The sequence below is a fragment of the Mobula birostris genome, chromosome 1, assembly GCF_030028105.1.
Source record: "Mobula birostris isolate sMobBir1 chromosome 1, sMobBir1.hap1, whole genome shotgun sequence".
Lineage (NCBI taxonomy): Eukaryota > Metazoa > Chordata > Chondrichthyes > Myliobatiformes > Myliobatidae > Mobula > Mobula birostris.
The window spans coordinates 125,888,024-125,911,171 of NC_092370.1; the positions used below are offsets into that span (position 1 = coordinate 125,888,024).

The window sequence follows — 23,148 nt, forward strand, 5'->3', positions numbered from 1 at the left end:
CATCCCTGTGCCAGCCCTTTGAGGGCTATCAAATATACTCTAATTACCTTGCCTTTTCATTACAGCCCTACAGATTTTTCATTTCAAGTGTATATGACTTGACAAGCTACAACATTCCATAGTTTATTCGTATTCTATCCAGATACCTCTCTATATAAGGTTTATATAATGTGCTAGCATAGAAAAGAACTTGTCCAATGCAATTAGTCTTTTTTTTACCTGAACACAATTAAGTTCCTCAGTCGTCAGGTTTTCCTTAATTGGTGAGTCTGGAATTTGTACAGTTAAATTTGAGTTTGCACCCATTTGCACTTTGAAGTTGGTTGTACAACAATCTATGTTATGGGACTTATATATTTAATTTTGTTATTATATAACGTGTGTTAGTAGTTTAAATTTATTACTGCATGCCCCAGAGTGATGTATGGGGAACAGTGGATCAGCCTGCTTAGGGCTTCCTAACCTGGGGTCCACGGACACCTAGCTTAATGGTATTTGTCCAAGGCATAAAATAGGTTGCGACCACCTGAATCAGCTATCTCTGTACAGAGGTGGTATAAAATGAGTAGGATTATCCTATTTAAAGGTAGATTATTACCTGACCAGGGAACGTTTCCTTCAATGATCTTGCGGACTCTTCTGAGCGTCTTGCAAAGTTCCTGGAGAAAGGCTTGGCAGTCTCATCCAGCCTATTTTTGATAGACTTTGTCTACTCATGTCTGCACGGAGCCACATGAAATCAAACCCATGTGCTGTAGAGTGATGTTGACAGCAACAAAAAAGATGCTGAAAATTACTATCTCAAATTATCAAATCCATAGGTACAAATCATGATATATTTAAATAAGGAATTAAACATTGGAGTTGTATTAAAGTCAAAGAATGGTACAATAAAATAAACAAGCAGATTAACAATTTTAAAGTTCTCAGAAGAATAAGGGAATCCTTAATTTGCTCCAATGAATGTCTGAGTTATGATGAGTTTTACTTGTGCTGCATCTTGAGAAATTGTAAGCTCAAACATTATAGGTTACGTTGCCTTCTTGGGAGTATATACAGACTGTACTAATAGGAGTCCTTCTCAAAGGAGCTCCGTTTAACATCTCCCACTATAAAATGCAAATATATGCAACAATGTACTGAATAAAATCTCCTCTCAGTGCCAAAGGAAGCAAATGGATTGATTTATATCCTGCAGTTAAATCTGATCCTTGTGCAAAAAGGAAAAATTATTTTTGTGTTTAAACAACTTTGAAAGTTTTCAAAGTTAACTTCAAACATCATTTGCTGATATATGTGGCATGTAGATTTAACTTACTAGAACAGTAAAACTTCATAACTAAATACAGCCAGTCTAATTATAAATTGAATTTGACAGGCATGTTATATTGTAACCTGGCCCATTTTAAAATGATATTGGCTGACAACCCCATACAGCTTTTAGAGCACAAGAACATGTGGAAAAAATTGTTCTTTTACATTTCGCAGCTTGTCACTTCCTCTCCAGGGCAACCTTTGACCCTCCCAAAGAGATCCTATCACCCACAAGGGAAGTATTCCCACTGGTGTAAAGGAAGTGGAGAGAGATTTTCATGTTGTGTGTGTGTGTGTGAGAGAGAGAGAGAGAGAGAGAGAGAGAGAGAGAGACATGCAAAACAAGCACAAAGAGAAAATGAAATGCAAAAAGGAGAAGTTATTAAAATACTTCCATCAGGTTGGACATCTGACTTTATTTTGATGTCATAGGTATCACCACATTCCTTTGGATACCAAATGAATTGTGATTAAATTAGCACTGTTTTCTTTTTGGTGAATAGGAGCTGCAATAAGGAATGTTTGGAAAAAGTGATGTGAATTTAAGGCATAGCTAACTGCTTGGTGGACCTTGGGTGTAATCATAAAACCATATAGCATAGAAATAGGTTCTTCAGCCTAGCACAATCAAGTGCAGTCATCCTATACCAACAAATAATTCTTGATAACGTTATTCTAAATGTTAGAGTTAAAATAAACAAAGCTAAGGCTACAGAAACTGAGAGTTTTATGTCTGCAGTTGGTTTAACCAATTGCATTAAATAAATAATTTCATCCCTGTTAAGGGAGAGTTTAGCCAGATGTTTGCAGATGTCATACAGATCACCTTCTGCAGCACATAATTTAGTATTATTGCAGCAAGACATTTGTTATAAAGGCATGCGTCAATTTACAGTTTAAAAAGTCTTCCTTTGTAATTTAAGTTATGAAGAAATCATCCGACAGAAAATTCTCTCTAATCATCGCTGTCAATTCTTGGCAGGAGAATGTTCCTGATGTGTGAATCTTATGCCTTATTCAGCTAACAGGATTTAAAATGTTACCTCTTTGCATTGGCCCTTACAGAGCACTCATTGTCAAATATTTCACTATTTCATTTTAAGAGGATTCAAGAGGATTGCAGTTAAATACTTCTTCCAGTTATTCATGCCCCCCCGTAACAATTGACTATTTAAGGGTTTGATTCATTTCTTTGGAATTGTAAGTTGTGTGAGAAACTAACATGCATTATTCTAGTTCTTGCATAAAGTAACTGTTATGGTTAGTGAGCTTGTTTTGATTAAAATGTGATTTTGGTCATCAGTTTTCCAGTCTGGCTTTGATTAAAATTTATTAATCTGAAATGTTAACTCTGTTGCTCTCTTTGCAAACACTGCCTGACCTGCTGAGCATTTTCTGGTCTTAACTTTCGTAATATTGGAGGCTACTTCCATATTAAGGTAGTACAGATTATGGAAATTTACCTTTACAGAATTCGTAAATCAACGCCCAAGTATTTGTGAAACAGGAGAAAATTTGCTCCCTCAGACTTGTGTGAAAAAAAGTGTAAATAAATAAATACACAAAATTTATCTTTCTTCAACTTGTTTTTCTTGATATATGCATTACGGAGAATCGCAGTATGCCTTGTTTTAGAGCATAGAATATGGAACATAGAACATTATAGCACATACAAGCCATCTGGCCCACAACGTTGTTCTGACTATTTAGCCAACTTTGAAATTAATCTAACCCCTCCCTCCTACATAGCTCTCCTCTTAGGAAAGCTTCCTGTAATGACAGGTTGCCTTAGTTAGCTGTCACAGTATATGAGTGTTGCTAGCAACACCAGCATTTATTGTCCATTCTTTACTGCCTTGGAACTTTGGAGGCAGTTAAGGGCAAACCTTATTGGTGAGTCTGGACCCACCCATGGATCAGATAGACTAAGGAGAGGGGATTTCTTTCCTAGTTTGACATGATTGAACCAGAAGTGTTATTTCAATAATTCAGTGTTTAATGAAACAATGTTTTGAATGCAGATTTATTTAATTACTTGAATTTATATTCACCAGTTATGACAATAGGATTCAACTCACTTCTCTGACCAATGAGACAAAACTCTGATTGCATAACTTAACTGCCATGTTTCTATTCCCAGATCACATCAGTTGTTGAACACATTTTATTCTATTCATGAAGAAAATTTTGCCAGTTTATACAGCAAACCTTTCAGCCCTTGTGGACCTTTTTAGCCAGCTACACTAATCCTATTTGCAGGCAGTAAGACTATATCTTTTGTTCCTTATCTATGTATATACTTGGATTGGAAAGGTTTAGAAGGACGTGGGTAATTGGGAATAATTTAGATGGACATCTTGGTTAGTAGGGATGGGTTAGGCCAAAGGGCTAGTTTCCATGCTGTATTACTCTATAACAATTTAACTAAGTTTAACCACTTGTCTGCTGGAATGTTCCAATGTAGCAAAATTTCATTGTAGGTTTAAGTGCCGAAGAAAATCTAAGTCAATAATTTACAGTTAAAATATGAGCTAGCTATGTAGAAATAATTGTTGATGATAGATTTATTATTCTGGTTTGCACTCATTTGTCATGCAAACATGGTACTTTGCCTGAGATGTGAATTGGTCATTAAGTTTGGTTTTACAATTTTCCTTTCCAAATGCAACTATCTCCAGCTGCCTGAGGAAGAGTTGTTGCTAGTCCTGTTGAGTTTGTTCCAACTATCCAGTCTCTGTGGGTGAGCTGTTGCAGTGGATGTCACTATGCTATTTGTCCTTCAAGTATCTCTTATTAGAGAGGCTTAATGAATACTGACCATGGCTTGGACTTTGTGTTAGTTCTTTGCCTTTAGATTTTGGCTCATCAAAAGCAATGGTTCAGTCCATGGATGAGGTCTATACACCTTTTAAATATATGCACTCTTCATTTAACATGTTCATTAACAGGAAAGCTTTTAAATTCTTTTCAAGAAATAAAGGATTAGATCGTCTGTGGACTCACTTTACACCGCATGCTGTCGGAGCTGTGCTGCCAGGATAATGAAGGACATGACCCACCCAGCCAACACACTTTTCACCCCTCTTCCCTCCGGGAGAAGGCTCAGGAGCTTGAAGACTCACATGGCCAGATTTGGGAACAGCTTCTTTCCAACTGTGATAAGACTGCTGAATGGATCCTGACCCGGATCTGGGCCGTACCCTCCAAATATCCGGACCTGTCTCTCGGTTTTTTTGCACTACCTTACTTTCCATTTTTCTATTTTCTATTTATGATTTATAATTTAAATTTTTAATATTTACTAATTTTTACTATTTTTAATATTTAATATTTGTAATCCAGGGAGTGGGAAGCGCAGAATCAAATATCGCTGTGATGATTGTACATTCTAGTACCAATTGTTTGGCGACAATAAAGTATATAAGTATAGACAATCAGAATCTGTTTTTGTTTCTATGGTTGAAAGTTCAAATATTAGTGTACATACATTTAAGGTGAGAAGAGGAAAGTTTAAAAGAGATGTGCATTTCATTTTATTACACGCTGAATGGGCTGTTGAAGTTGTGGTGGAACCAGATGTGATAGTGGCATATTAGAGGCTTTTAGATGGGCACTTAAAATACATGGAATGAAGGGATATAGATCATGTACAAGCTGAAGAGGTTTAGTTTAATTTGGCAACATGTTTGGTGCAGGCATCATGGGCCAAAACGGCCGTTCTGTTCTATATTTGATCTGTGTTCAGTAAATAATTCTGTAGAAGTGCATAGAAACAGGCCATTGAGCCCAAATCATGCATGCTATTATCTCTGCTCCAAATGAGTTTCCCCATTCTGTCCAAATGGCTCTCAATATCTCTTTATTCATTATCTCTACTCATAAGCTAAACTAATTACCTTTCAAAAATATATTTGCTTTAACAGTTTCTTATGGAAGTCATGTTCTTTATTCTGATTATTCTTGGACCAAAGAATTTTTCCCAGTTTGATTTTTTTCCATTAGGTGTTTTCAACTTATGAACCTTATTCTTATTTGCATATTTTTGATGTTCATTACTTCCACAAGTTTACAATTTTAAATAATTTCTTGGCTTCCCTGGAAAAAGGGCAGTAACTGTTCAATCTGGAACCTCGTAGAGCATTAGATATTCAGGATCATGTTCCTGAAATATTACTCCCACCTTGAGTTCTCCATAAATTCATCTTGCATTCGAACCTGCTTAAGTACTTTCAGCGTTTCAGGTTTTCAACTCCAGCTTCTACAGCACTTCTGCTTTTTGGCTAAACTTCATACATGAAGCTTGCCATTTTATTGGCAATTTGCTAAATGAGGAATTTGGGGGGGAAAAAAAACCTCCATTGGTTACATGTGCTAAATCTGTTTAATTGTGTCTGTGCACTGCTTGTAGTGAAGTCAAAGGAGCCAAATTTTGGAAATAAAAGTACAAATGCAGAAGCTGCATCAGATTGTGCATTTAACGGCTCTTGGTGCCGTAGAAGAGATCATGCAGCCAAGTTACTCTGTCACGCAAAGTTGAGATCTTTGGAAAATGCCACAGATAACTAAGTTTAAACTTATGTTTTGTGAATACTGTGTGTGAAATGTGATATTCATTTACTATTACACAAAGTATGTGGATGTTAACCTAAGTGCTTTAGGTCTCTTGTTGATTGTTTGCCTTTATTCCGAGTAGCTGATTATAGTAGATATATTTGAATCCTGAAGCAAAAGAAAAATTATATCGGTTTAGAATTTTCCATATTTATTATATTGCTGGGACTGACTGCAAAAAGAAATTTCTTGTATTGCAATTTTTGCATGCATCAAGCAAAGGTTTACTTAATTAGAACCTCGAGGCAATGAAGAATTCTTTTTTTTTACATTCTGTGGGTCTTAATATGCTAAATAATGCAAAGCTTCAACTCTTCAAGCATGAGACACACATCTGGTGGCTTAACATTTAAATTACAGAAAAAACACTTTGGTAGTAATTTTCTAGCAAGAGAAGAATGGAAGTTGTATTACAACTAAATTTAATTTCTTTTTAGATTTTTCATCTTCTTTAATTGCGAGCGTTTGACTGATTTTCCTTATATGTTTTATTCAGATCTCAGTGCAAATTATATTGAACTTCAATTTGAGGAGCTCCTTGCTGTTGTTGCGGGAGAGAAATTATTGTTATTGCGTTTTATTTAGCAAATTATTACAAGATATTTGGAGAGTAGGAGTTGAAATGAATTCAGCCAGCCAGTTTTGCAGCATTGGGTAATATTACTGAATCTCAAACAAAAGGGAGAAGAAAGGAAATAATGGCAACCTTGTTAAAAAGAAATTGAACTTACTAGATTATTTTTTAATTCTATCACTGTATGCTGTGTCAGTGTAAAGCCAATGCATACAAAGGAAAACTGCCCACGGAAGCAGTAATTGCTTTGCTTGTTAGTGTGCCTTGCTTTACAATGTTTTAAATAGGATGCGACACCCTCCAGTTTAAGTTTCATTAGTGTAAGGTCCTAGACTGGATGGGAACAATTTCACTTGAAAAGGAATAACATGTAACCTGAGAGCCGAGCGTGGTTGCCCCAAACATTTGTTATAGTCCTCTTTCTATCAAACCATAATACCTTTAACTATTTGTGTCAGCTTGTAGGTCAAAAGATACATTAAAACATTGTAAGTGAATAACTAATTGTTGTTTGATTCATAGGATTAGTATATCCTTTTGATTTCAGTGAAGCACAGTGGGATGTAATGGAGAAAGAATTAACAAAATCATAAGCCCTTTGCAAAGAATTAATTTGGATGCTACCATTATATACTGTGCAGATTTTTCTCTTAATTAAGAACGTTGGCTCACAGAGCCAGGCATAAACTATGCAGATTTCTTTATTGAGTTCTTGTACATCTTGGGCTGTTGCATTTCCTCCGCAACTTTCAAAAAGCAAAGCATTTGATGTTTGCAAATGTTGCAAAATAGCTTAAAACAAATACATGCCATAGCTCCTTTGTTTTGTGTGTGTGTGTGTGTGTGTGTGTGTGTGTGTGTGTGTATGTATGTTACAATGTTCTTGGAAATATGCAATGAGAATAACATTGGTCTTTACCCTCAGAGTGCTTCTTCTCAGATAATTTTGATTCTTACCTCGAAGACTTCGTAACTGTTTCAGAATAACGGGAAGAGGTTTCTTCTGGTTGCCATGACCAAAGCAATGTTTGATGTGCTTACAGAAACCATGTGCTTGATTCTGTAAGGATACTAAACAGGGGAAATCTTTGCAGCTCTGACCACAGTATAATTGGGCAGAGTGATCAGAGGAATTTTGCTCCCTTTCTCTGGAACCTCATGAAACAAAAGTGGCGAACAATCTTGTAACATTACAATATCAGCATCCAGCTGATTTGCTTCACCCTTTTTAAAACTTTATTCATCCTTTTTTCTTTTTTCTTCATCATTGTGTTTTTATCTCATTTTAAGCATTCTACACTGGTTTGGTTTACCAGTTAAATGCTGGTCTCTTGCATACTCTATACTCTCCAACTTTTGACCTCTGTTTTATAGATGCAACACCTCACTTATTGCTTAGTGTTTTCTCACATTTTTCTCCAAATATCTGTTCAAAAACTTGCCAGAAATACTTCTACTATACATTCTGGTCTCTGAATCCATTCTAAATTACTTTACCAGATTAGATCTAGTTGTAATGGAAATCGCTCCATTTTCAGACTCTCATATAAAGGAAAAGAGATTGTTGCATGGATGCTGGTGGAATTGGCTGCTGGTATTCTTCTTCCGGCAACCAGTACCATTGAGGAGAAAGGGTGTCGTCAATAGCATATACCAGTTGCTTTGCCTAAGAACGCATGAAATTGTAGAGTGGTGTACGCAGCCCTGTCTATCATGAAAACTGTCCTCCTCTTCATTGACACAGTCTGTACTTCCTGCTGCACTTGGAAAGCACCCAACATGAGCAAAGACATCTCTCACACTGGTCATTCTCTCTTCTCTTGCTCCCATTGGGCAGAATACAAAAGCCTGAGAAAACACTCCACCAGGCTCATCTCCCATTGATAGGACACTTGAATGCACCACTTCAAAGTTCAAAGTAAATTTATTATCAAAGTACATATATGTCACCATATAGAACCCTGAGATTCATTTTCTTGCGGGCATGCTCAATAATAGAATCAGTGAAAGACTGCACCAACTGGATGTGCAAAGGTCAACAAACTGTGCAAAGAAGGAAAGAAAGAAATAATAATAATAAATAAATAAGCAATAAATATAGAGAACCTGAGATGATGATTACTTGAAAGTGAGTCCATATGTTGTGGGAACATTTCAGTGATGGGACAAATGAAGTTATGTGAAGTCAACTCCTTCTGTTCAAGAGCTTGGTGGTTGGGAGGTAATAACTGTTCTTAATCCCGGTGTTGTGAGTCCTGACGCTCTTGAACCTTCTTCCTGATGGTGGCAGTGAGAAGGGAGCGTGATCTCGATGGTGGGGGTCCCTGATGATGGATGCTGCTTTCCTGCGACAACGCTTCGTGTAGATGTGCCCAGTGTTGGGGAGGGCTTTACCTGTGATGGACTGGGCTGTATCCACTACTCTTTGTAGGATTTTCTGTTCAAGGGCATTGGTGTTTCCGTACCAGGCTGTGATGCAGCCAGTTAATATACTCTCTACTACATATTTCTAGAAGTTTGTCAAAGTTTTAGATGTCATGCTGAATCTTCACGAACTGTTAAGGAAGTAGAGGCACTGCTATGCTTTCTTAGTAATTGCCCTTACATGCTGGCCCAGAACAACTCAGAGGAATTTAAAGTTGCTAACCCTCTCCACCTCTGATCCTCCAGTGAGAACTGACTCATGGCCCTGTGGTTTCCTCCTCCTGAAGTCAATACTCAGCTCCTCAGCCTTGCTGACATCGAGTAAGAGGTTGTTGCTTTGGCACCACTCAGCCAAATTTTCAATCTCCCTCCTGTATGCTGATTTGTCGCCACCTTTGATTTGGCCTACAACGGTGCTCTTGTCAGCAAACTTGAATATGGCTTTGGAGCTGTGCTTAGCCTCACAGTCATAAGTGTAAAGCGGGTAGAGCAGGGGACTAAGCACACAGCCTTGTGGTGCACCTGTGCTGATGGAGATTGTGGAGGAGACGTTGTTGCAAATCCAAACGGACTTGTACGATAAAGCTGAACTCTTGATCTCAGTCTTTCTTGTCATGACCCTCACCATTAATGTTCTACCTGTATAGCACTTTCTCTGTATAACTATTACTATATTCTCCATTCTGTCATTTTTTTTATCCTTTACTACTACCTTGACTTTTGGAATGATCTGTCTGGATAGCATGCTAAAAAGTTTTTCACTGTCTCTAGGTACATCTGTCATTAATGAATCAATGACCAATTAACCCCTATTTACCATTAGGAACAAAAAACTAAACTGTATTTTATTTAGAGGTACAGTGTCGAACAGGCACCAGCAACCCCTGACTTAACCCTAGCCTAATCATGGGACAATTTATAATGACCAATTAACCTACCAACCGTTATATATTTAGACTGTGGGAGGAAATCGAAGCACACGGAGTAAACCCACGCGGTCATGCGGAGAACATACAAACTCTTTACAGAGTATGCAGGGATTGAACTTTGAACTCTGGTGGCCCGAGGTGTAATATTGTCATGCTGACCACTACACTACTGCAGTGCTCCAATGTTATCTTGACTACATTTTTGCTCAATTTTGCATTGCAGATCACAACACCTATGGAAGCAGCTCCGAATGTGCAAAGAAATTTGATGAGCTAATTGGAGTTCGTGGCGAGGGCAGAGTGTTCCTGAAGGTGAAAACACTGTCTGTACACTTGCATGCATGACTGGTATTGTCAGCTTAAGATCTGTCATTTTTTTTTACACCCAGCAGTGTTAGTGATCTTCAAAGGTGCATTTGATATGTTTGACAAGGTGAATGAAGTCACACTTGGCGAAGTTGGTAATGCCAACAGTTTATTGTTAGAACATGTCTATACCGGGCCGGCTGGTGGCGCAATGACATCGGCGCTGGACCCGGGAGCGGAGGTTCCCGGGTACGCTTTCCATCCGTGCCGAGTTGAGTGTCGAGATCGCAACTCGACCTCGTAAAATAAAAGGGAAAAATACTGCGAAAATGTCTGTGTGAGGAATGGCGTGCCGCACAGTCTCTCTCTCTCACTCTGCGCCTTGTAAAAAGCCATGAAAAAGACATCATCATGGACGCATGGACGGATGCATGCACAGACGCAGACGCACACACAGAGGCACACACAGAGGCTTGCACGCATGCAGACACGCGCAAACAAAAAGAACATGTCTATACCAGGGCTTCAAGAAGGCTTAGCTAAAATTAACTAGTCCTTAATGTAATTGTTGTTCAAGTGTTTTGGCTTTCCTGACAGTGTAGCTTCCTCAAGTATTTTTCGTTTCCATCTTTTCTTTATCTGCTGTGTTTCCTTACACCTGTATTTGATGCATGGTATGCATATAGTGAGGAAGACCTTATAGCTGGTAACCTTTAGAAATCAGAAACATTGTAAATGTTGTTCATCTACTCATTAATGGGAGTTTCCTGTGAAATATTGTTTTTCATAATAAATCCTGCTATGCATGGAAGACCTAGCACCCACCATGAAGGAGGAGAAATCCATCATTAAACGTGTGCATAATGCTGACCTCTACGAGAAATTGCAATACAACCTTAGCAAAGATCTCAGCGATGCCAAGAGACAATAGCAGTCCAAGATTGAGTTCCAGACCAGTTGCAAGTTGTGCCAGGGCTTTATCCTGTAATGGGCTACAGAACAGCATGGCCATTTGTGCATCCCTTCCTGATGAGCTTCATGCATTCAATGCTCATTTTGAACAGAAGAGAGTTAGAGCATCACTACCGCCCTGGCAGTGTCTAATGCACTTGAACTCACAGTCACCGTTAAGGATGTAAGATCAGCCACGTCCTGTCCATGTCCTTAGATCTTGTGTAGATCAGCTGATGGGTGTATTGGAAGATATTTTTAAACCCTCTCTGCTTCAGTCACATGTTCCCAATTACTTCAAGAAATCCACTTTCATCCAGGTACAAAAGAAAAATAAGGTTGTGCCTGGTGGCTCTGACATTCACCATCATTGCAATTTGCCTACATTGAAAACAAGTCTTCAGTGGACACCGATTCCCTGGCCCTACACTCATCTCTAAAGCATCTGGACAGTAAAGTCACTTACGTTAGAATATTGTTTACCGACAGAAGCTCCACCTTCACTACTATAATACCAAGCAAACTCATCTGCAAGCTCCTAGACTTAGTACTCAACACCTTCCTTTGCATCTGTATTCTTGACTTCTTAATCAACAGACCACAATGAATAAAAAGAGGCAGTAAAACCTCTGTCATGATTATTTCCAACACTGGTGCCCCACAAGCTGTGTTCACAGCCCCTATCCTACTTCCTACACATTCGTGATTGCTTGGCCAGATCCTGCTCAAACTCAATCTACAAGTTTGTAGATGACATCACTGTGGTGGCCCCGGAGATACAGGACTTGGTGTAATCGTATCATGACAACAGCCTTTCTCTCAATATCATCAACGCAAGAGAGTGGGTCATCGACTGCAGGAAGGTGGGAGGAGCAGTGTACATGCACCTGTTTACGTCAATAATGCTCGGGTAGAGAGGGTTGAAAACTTCAAGTTCCAAGGAGTGAACATCACCAAAACCCTGTCCTGGTCTGGTCACGTAGGCACCATGACCAGGAAAGCTCACCATTGCTTCTTGTTCAGGAGGCTAAAGGAATTTGGCATTTCCCTTTCACTCTAACCAATTTTTATCGATGAACCTATCCAGATGCATCACGGCTTGGTACGGCAAACAGCTCTGCCATGACCATAAGAAAGAGCTGTGCGAAAACAGCTCAGCACGTCAAAGAAACCAACCTCCCATCTGTGGACTTCATCACTGCTTCTTGCTGTTTTGATAAAGCACCCAACATAATCACGGACCCAAATGTTCTCTCTTCTCCTCCTTCCCATTGGGCAGAAGATACAAAGGAAGCGTGAACCACCAGCTTTAAGAACAGCTTCTATCCTGCTGTCAAAAAGACTACTGTGCAGCCCAAAGTATGATAAGATGGACTCTTGACCTCACAATCTACCTCATTATGGCCTCGCACCTTATTATATGCCTGCATTACATTTTCTCTGTACCTGTAACACTTTATTCTGCATTCTGTAATTGTTTTTCTCTTTTATGACCTCATTTTACTCTTGTAATGAAGTGATCTATATGGATGGCATAGAAGTTTTTCACTGTATCCTAGTACATGTAACTATAATAAACAATTAGCCAATTTGATAAGTATGCTTTGCAGGCGGCTACATGTTCAAAGGTTCCATTTAATATCAGAAATGTATACAGTATACAGCCTGAAATTCTTACTCTTTGCAGACATCCGCGAAACAGATGAAAACCCCAAAGAATGAATGACAGGAAAAACGTTAGAACCCCAAAGTTCCCCTCCTCCCCCCATGCACAAGCAGCAGCAAAGCACCAACCCTCCTCTGCCCCCTCCCCCACTTGTTCCAGCAGGAAGCATTAGTCCCTCCACCACCCACCAGGCAAGCAATAGGAAAACCCTCAAAGAGACCATGATCTAGGTCCATCAAACACTACAGTCCATAATCCAGCACTTCAACATCTCTCTCTCTCTCTCTCTCTCTCTCTCTCTCCCCCCTCTCCCTCCTTCCCTCTCTCCCTCCCTCCCTCCCCCTCCTCTCTCTCCCCCTCTCTCCCTCTCCCTCACTCACAGAGGTGTTACCCCTTACAGAGCAAGGGGGTAGACCAACAGCTTCCTGTTTCAATGTTAGTCTGCAATGACGCTTATTCAAGCTCACCCGACTCGAGAACCATCGAAAGGGAGAGAGGGAGAGGAGAGGAGAAGAGGAGAGCAGGGGCCTCCAACAGCCGTACCCGTTGTCTCGATGCTCCAATCTCCCGCAATGCTTCAGTTGGCAACACTAGCAAGGAGTCAGTCATCCCCCAGACCTCACCCCGTAGGCACACGTCCCCAGCCACCTTCAAAAGGAAAAAAGAGACATTAAAGAGAGGAATTTAAGCTGTGTTGCAGATGAGCTTGAAGTAGTCACCCTCTGGTGCCATCTTAGCTCCTCCCACCTGGAGTCTCCTGTGTGAAAATTTATTGAGTCACTGAAGGCCATCGAAATATTGGCCATTCTGAGGTCTTCTGATTGTCCTACCTCATGGTGAAATCCAACCTGTTTCCCCTGCTTTTGGGATCTCTCAAGCCTCCTTCTCCCTCCCGTCATCCACAGAGAGATATTTGCATCTTCTGGGGAGAAGTCTGATTTGGTAAAAATAAGTGAGGCTCAGGTGATAAATGTTCTCAGTATGAGAACTCATCAACACCACTGCTTCTCTCACCCCACCCCCTACTCCTGAGTTAAAGTTGTGGTTACTCTTCATATTTAATGGCTTCTTTTCTTTCTACCTATCACAACAGAAATTGTAGGTGAGTTCCGATATACGTTTCACTTTCCAATGAATCCCACAACTAGATCCTGAAAGATCAGAATGTAGGCTGTGCCCTTCCTTCTGGATGTTCATCGTATTTCTCACTGATGCGATCCACAATCGTTTCTACGCCAGACCCTCCCAGACATCCGAATTACAGAAGAAGGGCTGAATGTGCATGGGAACATCTCCAGTGGCAACTTCCACTCCAAAGCATAGAACATTTGGACTTTGGCATTTACTATGTTCCTTCATGGAGTCATACAGCACAGAAACAGGCCCTTCAACCCAACTGATCCATGGTGACCAGGATTCACATTTAGGCTAGTCTCATTTATCTGCATTTGGATCATACCCCACAAAACGTTTCCAATCCATCTACCTATCCAAGTATTTTCTAAACATTGTTAATGTACCTGCCTCAACCACTTCCTCTGGCAGCTCATTTCATGGACTGATCATCCTATGGGTGACAAATTTTATCCTCAGGTTTGTATTAAATGTACCCCATCTCACCTTAAACCAATGCATCCTGTTCTTGATCTCTCAAACCTGGGAAAGAGACTGTGTTCATTCATCCAATCTACAGTTCCCGTAAGATGTATCCACCTGCCCTTGGAAGTTTTAATGCTTATTGTTTTACAACATTGAATCATACTGAATTTAATTGGGCTTTTTTGACACTGATCAAAAGTAAAAGACTCTTCTGTGTCAAAGTGAAAACAGATCTCTACAAAGTGATCAAAATTAATTACAAATATAAAACACAAAAATAATTGATTGCATAAGTATTCACCTCCTCCCCTTCAATATGACACACCAAATCATCACCAGTGCAGCCAATTGAATTTAGAAGTCACATAACTACTTAAATGGAAATCTGATTTTGGAGACCTGTGCACAGTCAAGGCATTTCAATTGATTGTAGTGAAAATACACTAGTACCTGGAAGGCAAAAACTACCCCATGAAGACAAAAGAACACTCCAAGCATCTTTGTGAAAAATAGTTATTCAAAAGCACAGGTCTGGAAATGGATACAAGAAAATCTCCAAGTTACTGAATATCCCGTGGAGTACAGTTAAGTCAATCTTACAGAAATGGAGAGAATATGGCACGGCTGTAAATTTGCAGAGAACTGGCCATCCTCAAAAACTGAGTGACCGTGCAAGAAGGGGATAGTGAGGGAGGCCACCAAGAGACCTATGACAACACGAAAGGAGTTACAAGATTCAGTGGCTGAGATGGGAGAGAGTGCACATACAGCAACTGTTGCCCGGGTGCTTCACCAGTCATAGCTCTGTGGGAGAGTGGCAAAGAGGAAGCAACTATTGAAAAAAAACCTCACATGAAATATTGGTTAGAGTTTGTCAGAAGACATGTGGGAGTCTCTGAAGTCAGCTGGAAGAAGGTTCTATGGTCTAATGAAACCAAAATTGGGCTTTTCGGCCATGAGACCAAACACTATGTTTGGCGTTAAGCTAAACACTGCACATCATTAAAAACACACTAGCCCTACTGTGAAGCATGGTGGTAGCCATATCATGCTGTGGAAATGCTTCACTGCAGCAGGTCTTCGAAGGCTTGTGAAGGAGAGGGTAAAATAAATGCAGCAAATATTGAGAAAGTAAGGAGGCATTGGATCCAAGGGGTCCTTGCTTTGTGGATCCAGGATTGGCTTGCCCACAGAAGGCAAAGTGGGACGTATTCTGCTTGGAGGTCGGTAATCAGTGGCGTGCCTCAGGGATCTGTTCTGGGACCTCTTCTCTTTGTGATTTTTATAAATGACCTGGATGAGGAAGTGGAGGGATGGGTTAGTAAATTTGCTCATGACACAAAGGTTGGGGGTGTTGTAGATAGTGTGGAGGGCTGTCAGAGGTTACAGCGGGACATTGATAGGCCGCAAAATTGGGCTGAGAAGTGGCAGATGGAGTTCAACCCAGATAAGTGTGAGGTGGTTCATTTTGGTAGGTCAAATATGATGACATAATATAGTATTAATGGTAAGACTCTTGGCAGTGTGGAGGATCAGAGGGATCATGGGGTCCGAGTCCATAGGACACTCAAAACTGCTGCGCAGGTTGACTGTGTGGTTAAGAAGGCATACAGTGTATTGGCCTTCATCAGTTGTGGGATTGAGTTCCAGAGCTGAGAGGTAAAGTTACAGCTATATAGGACCCTGGTCAGACCACACTTGGAGTATTGTGCTCAGTTCGGATCACCCCACTACAGGAAGCATGTGGAAACTATAGAAAGGGTGCGGAGGGGATTTACAGGGATATTGCCTGGATTGGGGAGCACGCCTTATGAGAATAGGTTGAGTGAGCTTGGCCTTTTCTCCTTGGAGCGACGGAGGATGAGAGGTGACCTGATAGCAAGAGGTGTATAAGATGATAGAGAGAGGTGTATAAGAGGCATTGTCAGAGGCTTTTTCTCAGGACCGAAATTTCTAACATCAGAGGGCACAGTTTTAAGGTGTTTGGAAGTAGGTACAGAGGAGATGTCAGGCGTAAGTTTTTTTATGCAGGGAGTGATAAGTGCGTGGAATGGGCTGCTGGTGGTGATGGTAGTGAAGGCAGATACAATAGGGTCTTTTAAGAGACTCTTGGATAGGTACATGCAGCTTAGAAAAATAGAGGGCTATGGGTAGCCCTTGGTAATCTCTAAAGTAAGTTCTTGTTCGGCACAGCATTGTGGGCCGAAGGGCCTGTATTGTACTGTAGGTTTTCTATAAAATAAAGGCAAATCCAGGAGGAAAGCCTGATGCAGTCCGCAAAAGAACTGTAACGTCGGAGATTTGTGTAACATGCTGTCCGGTTTCACTGATAATGTAATGGTTTCTCTGTAGCAGCAATGTTTGGGTTATGACTAGAGATAACGGGGTTTGGAATGCTGTTGCTCTTTCTTGTGAGCTGGAAGAGAGATTTTCATGGTCTTTTGCCGGGGAGAGATGAGAAGAGAAGACGCGAATGGAAAGAGTTGGTAGACCGCCAGACGGGGTGGACTTGGAGCGAGGGTCTGAAGGTCAGCGACGATTGGTGGACGATCGACCTATCAGTGAGCTCCAACATTGTGCAACAGACTGTTTGATAAGATTGGGCCCTTTGTTTTCTTTTTCTCATTTCTTTACTGACCATATAGTCAAAGTAAGAATTCTAAAGCTTAATTGTTTAATCGCATATTGTTTACTGTTTGTTATTTTGGGGTACTGATTTGTAACAGGGGACACATTGTGCAGCATCCACCCAAGCAAGATTTCTTAAGTTTGTCCGGGCTGGGGGCTATCACCCCCTATATTAAGCTGCTAGCCGAAGTGAGAGTTACATTTGCTTTCCATCAAGACAGTGACCCTGAGCATAAAGCCAAAGCTACCAGGAATGCCTTAAAATCAACCAAGTTATGTCCTGGAGTGGCCAAGTCAGAGCCCAGACCTCAAACCAATTGAGAATTTGTGGCTGGACTTGAAAAGGGCTGTTCACTCACGATCCCCATGCAATCTGACAGAGCTTGAGCAGCTTTGTAAATAAGAATGGGGAAAAATTGCGGTGTCCAGATGTGCAAAGCTGATAAAGACTGATCCACACAGGCTCAAGGTTGTAATTGCTAGCAAAGGTGCATCTAGTGAATACTGACTTGAAGGGCGTGAGTAATTATGTAATCAATTATTTTGTGTTTTATACTTAGATTTTATATTTTGTGTTTTAATTTAGGTCACTTTGTAGAGATCTGTTTTCACTTTGACACAAAAGAGTCTTTCTGTTGATCAGTGTCAAAAACGCCAAATTAAATCCACTTTGATTCAATGTTGTAAAACAATAAAACATGAACTTCCAAGGTGGATATTTTTTATCGGCAATATATGTCCCTCGCAATTTTGCGCACCTCTATAAGATTGCCTCTAGATCTCCCATGCTGCTATGAAAACGGTCCCAACTTGTTCAACCTTTCTTCAACTCAATTCTTCCACCCTCAGCAAATCCTTGCAAATATCCTCTGCACTCTTTCCAATTCAATGACATCTTTCCAAAAATAAGGTGTCCACAACTGAACACACAACATACCAAATGAACACAATATTCCACAAGTTTCTTATCACAATGTCTAGATCCTGGAGCTCCATATACTGTATTCAACATTAAGATATACAATACAATCTGGGCAAACACGAGGAAATCTTCAGATGCTGGAATTTCAAGCAACACACACAATAGATGCTGGTGAATGCAGCAGGCCAGGCAACATCTATAGGAAGAGGTACAGTTGACTTTTTGGGCCGAGACCCTTCGTCAGGGCTGACGAAGGGTCTCGGCCCGAAACGTTGACAATACAATCTGGGAATGTATGCACAAGTTCCTCCTATTAATGGGATTAGCATAAGCAGATGTATGATGGTTGGTATAGACTCAATGGACTTTGGGGCTTTAATTAGTTTCTATTTATTGAGATACAGCGTGGAATAGGTCCTTCCAGGCCTTTGAGCTACGTCGCACAGCAATACCCGGATTTAATCCTAGCCTAATCATGGGACAATTTACAATGACCAATTAGCGTATCAACCATTAAGTTTTTGGATTGTGGGAGGAAATCAAAGCATGTGGAAGAAACCCATGTGTTCACAGGGAGAACATACAAACTCCTTACAGGCAGCATTGGGAATTGAACCGAGGTCGCCTGTAATCTGCTAACCACTATGTTATCGTGCTGCCCTTGTATTACTCAATGCAATCTGTGCTGTTAGAGATAGCTATTAAGTCTTAGAATTAGAGGGAGGAACAGGCCTTTCAGCCCATCTGGTCCATGCTGACCACCAAACACCCTTTTTTTTTAACACCAATCCTGTCCTAGTTCTATTCTGTTATCCACGTTCTCATGAACTGCCCTCTGGACTCTTCTGCTTACTTAAACATTAGGTACAATTCACATAAGCCAATTAAATTTACAACCCACACATTTTTGGGATGTGGCAGCAAATCAGAGCACCTGGAGGGAATTCATGTGGTCAGAGGAATAATGTACAACCCCTACATATAGCATCGGGGGTCAGGATTGAACCCATAATGCAGTAACTATGATATAGTGGCACTACCAACTGCACCTGTATATTGCCCTATGGGTTTGACTGGCTTGGGTCTGGGAAGAGCACTTCATAAAACTAGAGCTTTGTAAGGACTAAATCTTTGTTCTGCAGACCAAAATCTGTTGACATTGCAGCTTGCACTATGTGCAAGTTAATGGGAACATTCACATAAACTTAATAGTCTAGAAATTACTGTTGGCAGTATTAGCAGACGAAAATTTAATTTGCTTTTCAGGTGGATGTTCTAATACTGATGTTAACCCTCTGCCTGACTTCCTGTGTTTCTATCAGTGTGTCCCTCCCTTTATGCCCTTGTCCTGTGGCACTGTCCTGTAAAATTTACATTGCATCTCTTATCCATTTCCTATATTCCTGTTGCATATATTGGAATGTAATGGGCTGGTTTGTAGCTGTAATGACAGCAAAATGACTGCATTTTCTGGATTTCCAATTGATGCATCTTTTAATCCATCATGAAAACAAGTCTTCCCTCCATGTACTCTATCTACATTTCCTGTTTCCTTAGAAACATAACCTAAGGCCCCACCCACCCTGGTCTTTCTCTCTTCTCCCCCTTCCCATTGGGTGGAAGATACAAATGAAAACACACATCACCACACCACTGACCTCCAGGCCAGTTTCTAACCACTGTTGGAATACCACTGAATGAATCTTTTGAATGATAAAGAGGAAATCTTGACCTCAAATGTCTTTTTCCATTACTTTGCAAATGTCAGCTATTAGGGGACATGCAGTTAAGATGAGATTGGGAAAGTTGAAAGTAGATGTGCGGAGCAATTTTCTTTTACCTGGAGTGGTAGGTGCCTGGAATAGGCTATTATGGGGTAGTGGTAGAAATAACATGATATAGGCATATAAGAGGAGGCAGATGATTGTGTGTGTGGCGGGGGGGGGGCTATGGATTATATGCAGAAAGAAGAGATATTTAATTGTTCCTGTGCTTACTATTCTATGTTCGTAATCAAGAGGGTTCAGTTGTAATGATTTATTAATTGGACAGTTTTTTTTTGGTTTTTTGGTGTATCTATGTGGGTAGACTACCGTGAGCCCATGAAATAGTCATCTTGTGGGCCGCCTTTGTAATAACGTACGTTAAAACTGCACTAATCCCCTCTAACTATTCAAAATCCCAGGTAGTTCCCTATCTGGGTTACGAGGTAGTATTTGCAATTTCCTCCCACCAGAGCCCTGGTATCCGCATTCCTTTTAAACTCACCTGCTTCTGCTGGCCGCACTTCCTTGAGATTTAGCCAGTCCTGTTTCTCACAGTCCCTTCAAACAAATTGGGTTCACCGAAATATTTATGTGTTATGTCTGTTAGAAAAGCGAATTAAGCATGTGTTGGAGTGTTAACAAATAGCCCAGAAAACTGACGAGTCCAGTACTGCCAAAGTCCCAAGCATACTGGATTATTGGATCTTTGCTATATCACCTCAAGGTTTGAAGTCTCATTATGCATATAGCATAAGTTTACAGCCATGGGTATAAACCAGTATCTCTTTCATTGAACACGTAGTGGCATAATGCATTGGTAAAAATATCGCAAGTAATTACAAATGTTCTTGCTGTAATATATCCAGAAAGTGCGCCTTGTTACATGAAGTCTGACTGTTTTTAATAGTGCACAATTCCATAATTACAGATTGGCAAACCACTTTTTATGTATGTTTATTTTTCATTCAAAAAACTTAAACCTTTCAAATAAAATAATTATACTTTTATCATGATATTCCATCATCTGGCTTAATCTTACTTGTACGTGCATGACTTCCAGTGGAACTGAATTTGAAGCAGAATCATTTAGTACAAATGGCTGAGGAGGAACTTTACTCCAGTCTATCCACTGAATTGTCTTTTGATTTTTCTGATCTCTTGTAATATTCAATTGATCAGCTCAGCCTCTCTTATGGACCTAGGCTTGGTAGTTTTGAAAGGAGCTCAGTCTCTTTTTGCTGCCTGAGCCTTTACTATGTGGCTAACGTCAGCAGTTTACAGGACTATTCAGTCAACTGCATTGAGCACAAAATAATTATTCAGCCAACTTCTGGCCCATCTTCTCCATGCTACTTTAACTGTAGGAGCCATGTATCTGTAAAATGGTCTAGTGCTTTCCCGGTGTATTTGACGAACAAGCTCTTCTCGGGCTTTCAGCTGGATACAGGTATCGATTATAATTAATGTTTCAACGGCAAACTCTGCCATCTTCTTCAGGGATGATGCCTGGGTATGTCTTGTCGGGTGGTATTTATACTCTTATAGTCCATCCCTCCTGATTGGTTAGTCCTCATCCAATCAGGTTTCCAGTCTCCCACCTTGTTTGCAATCGAATTTCAATTCTTACTTAGAGCGACACCTTTATCTTTGTTAAAATTCTTGTTCTTTAATTTTATTACAATGGCTTCTTTTACTGGGTGGTCCCAAAAGCCATTGGCATGGCACCATAGTTTTGCGCCCAGACAGATACATCGAGGAGCACAGGAGGTGTATCCATTTGGGTTACCCAGAGAAATCAGCGGTAGCAGAACGCTGCATTCGCAACGGTCGTAGGGTTGACATCGGCACAAATGCTAATCCTATATGCCTGCGTTAGACTTGTACCTCTTTATGCCATTCCTGTCCAAGTACCTGAGAATAAAAAATCTTTTTAAAAGGAAATTTTAATTCGTGATTTATTTTTAAATTGAGATTGTATGTGTGGCCTACTCCTGACACTGTTCGGTGATGGCCCAAGAGAGACACAGCAGCAGAACGAGCAGTTCACCGAGTGTTAATAAGCACTGTACAAAACAAAAGGAAATATAATAAATGTTAGGCTAACAGGATCACTAACTAAAACTCTCAAATTTAAATCTAATGCTGTCACCGTGGCTCAGAAGCAGTAACTTAATACTGAACTAATACTGCTCCTTTGCAGCATCAATCTAAATTGTAATCTTCTTTCCTGGAACATGGACAAGGTAGACAGGGATCATTGCTGTCACTATGCTTTGGTCAGGACTTGACAAGACTGAAACAAGAGGAAGAGTATAAAATACAACCACAAAGAAACTCTGATAGCCTGGAACGTGCATACCTATGAGACACCTGAGATCTGTGCCCACTGGATGGAAGACTTGCTCAGATGATACGAGCCAGAACCCAAAAACATTCCTCTGGACCATACCCCTTTCAATCAATGAGGTACTAGACCCTGCTCCACACTCGGCGAGATGTCAGGAGGCACCGCACGAAATAGACCAGGGACCCATCTATGAAGTAGGGAGAAGATGGGGGGGGGGGCGGTGACTGGAGCATGGAGGGGAGGAAGCTTGAGCTGGGAAACATTGAACACTGGGTGAATCTTCATGGATGATGTTGGTCAGGGAAGATTGGTGGCTGGGACATGCCAGAGGAGGATGTCTAGAGGTTATTGTGGACAATCTCTGTGCAAACCAGTTGGGAGCTCCAGGTTATGGGGTTGGAAGAGACAAGACAGTACAGGGATGTCTTCAGCTCCTGATTCTCTTTCTCAGTTTGGTCTTTAGATTGGGGGTGGGGGGAACCAGATGAAAGGCTGACTGTGGTTCCCAAAAGAGAACAGAAAGCCTTCCAGAACCGAGATGTGAACTCTGGCCCTCGATCAGTCACTTTCCTGAGGGAAGACTTGCACCCTGAGCATGTGCTGGACCGTGAGGATGGCAGTTTCATGGGCCCTCAGGAGCGCGGGGAGAGCAATGAACTGGGCAGCCTTGGAGAACCGGTCTACAACAAACAGAATGGTCGTGTTTCCATCAGATGGAGGCAGGCCAGTGATGAAAGATAGGACCAGGGGAGGTGAGGCACTGTCAGCAGGCAGAGCCGACTGGCAGGGAGCTGTTGTGATGTTTCATTCAGGGCACAAATGGGACAGGCAGAGGTGGAAGTAGTGGACAACCTGGGACATAGATAACCACCAAAATCGTCTCTATCAATTCCAGAATTTGTTGAATCCGCAGATGGGAAGAGTGACTCCACTCCAATACTCTGGAGCACACAGTGGCAATGACAAGTGGTCGGTTGGGACAGGGGACAAACAGCCACCTGGGCCTGGATCCAACCGTTGGGCAGCCCTCACCTCTGCTTCTGTTCCCCCAGATCATCAGGGGAACTGTGCATGAGTGAGGAAGGATGTACTGTGGATTGATGTTGTCCTC

General features: G+C 40.9%; 1 protein-coding gene across 1 annotated transcript in view; it reads left to right on the forward strand.

Annotated features, from left to right (window-relative positions):
* ofcc1 (orofacial cleft 1 candidate 1) overlaps nt 1–23,148 on the forward strand; it is a 420,469-nt gene that overhangs the window by 189,461 nt on the left and 207,860 nt on the right. The window contains exon 13 of the mRNA XM_072248661.1: nt 10,076–10,164. Within this exon, the coding sequence (XP_072104762.1) occupies nt 10,076–10,164 (89 nt within the window). The remainder of the gene's footprint in view (nt 1–10,075; nt 10,165–23,148) is intronic.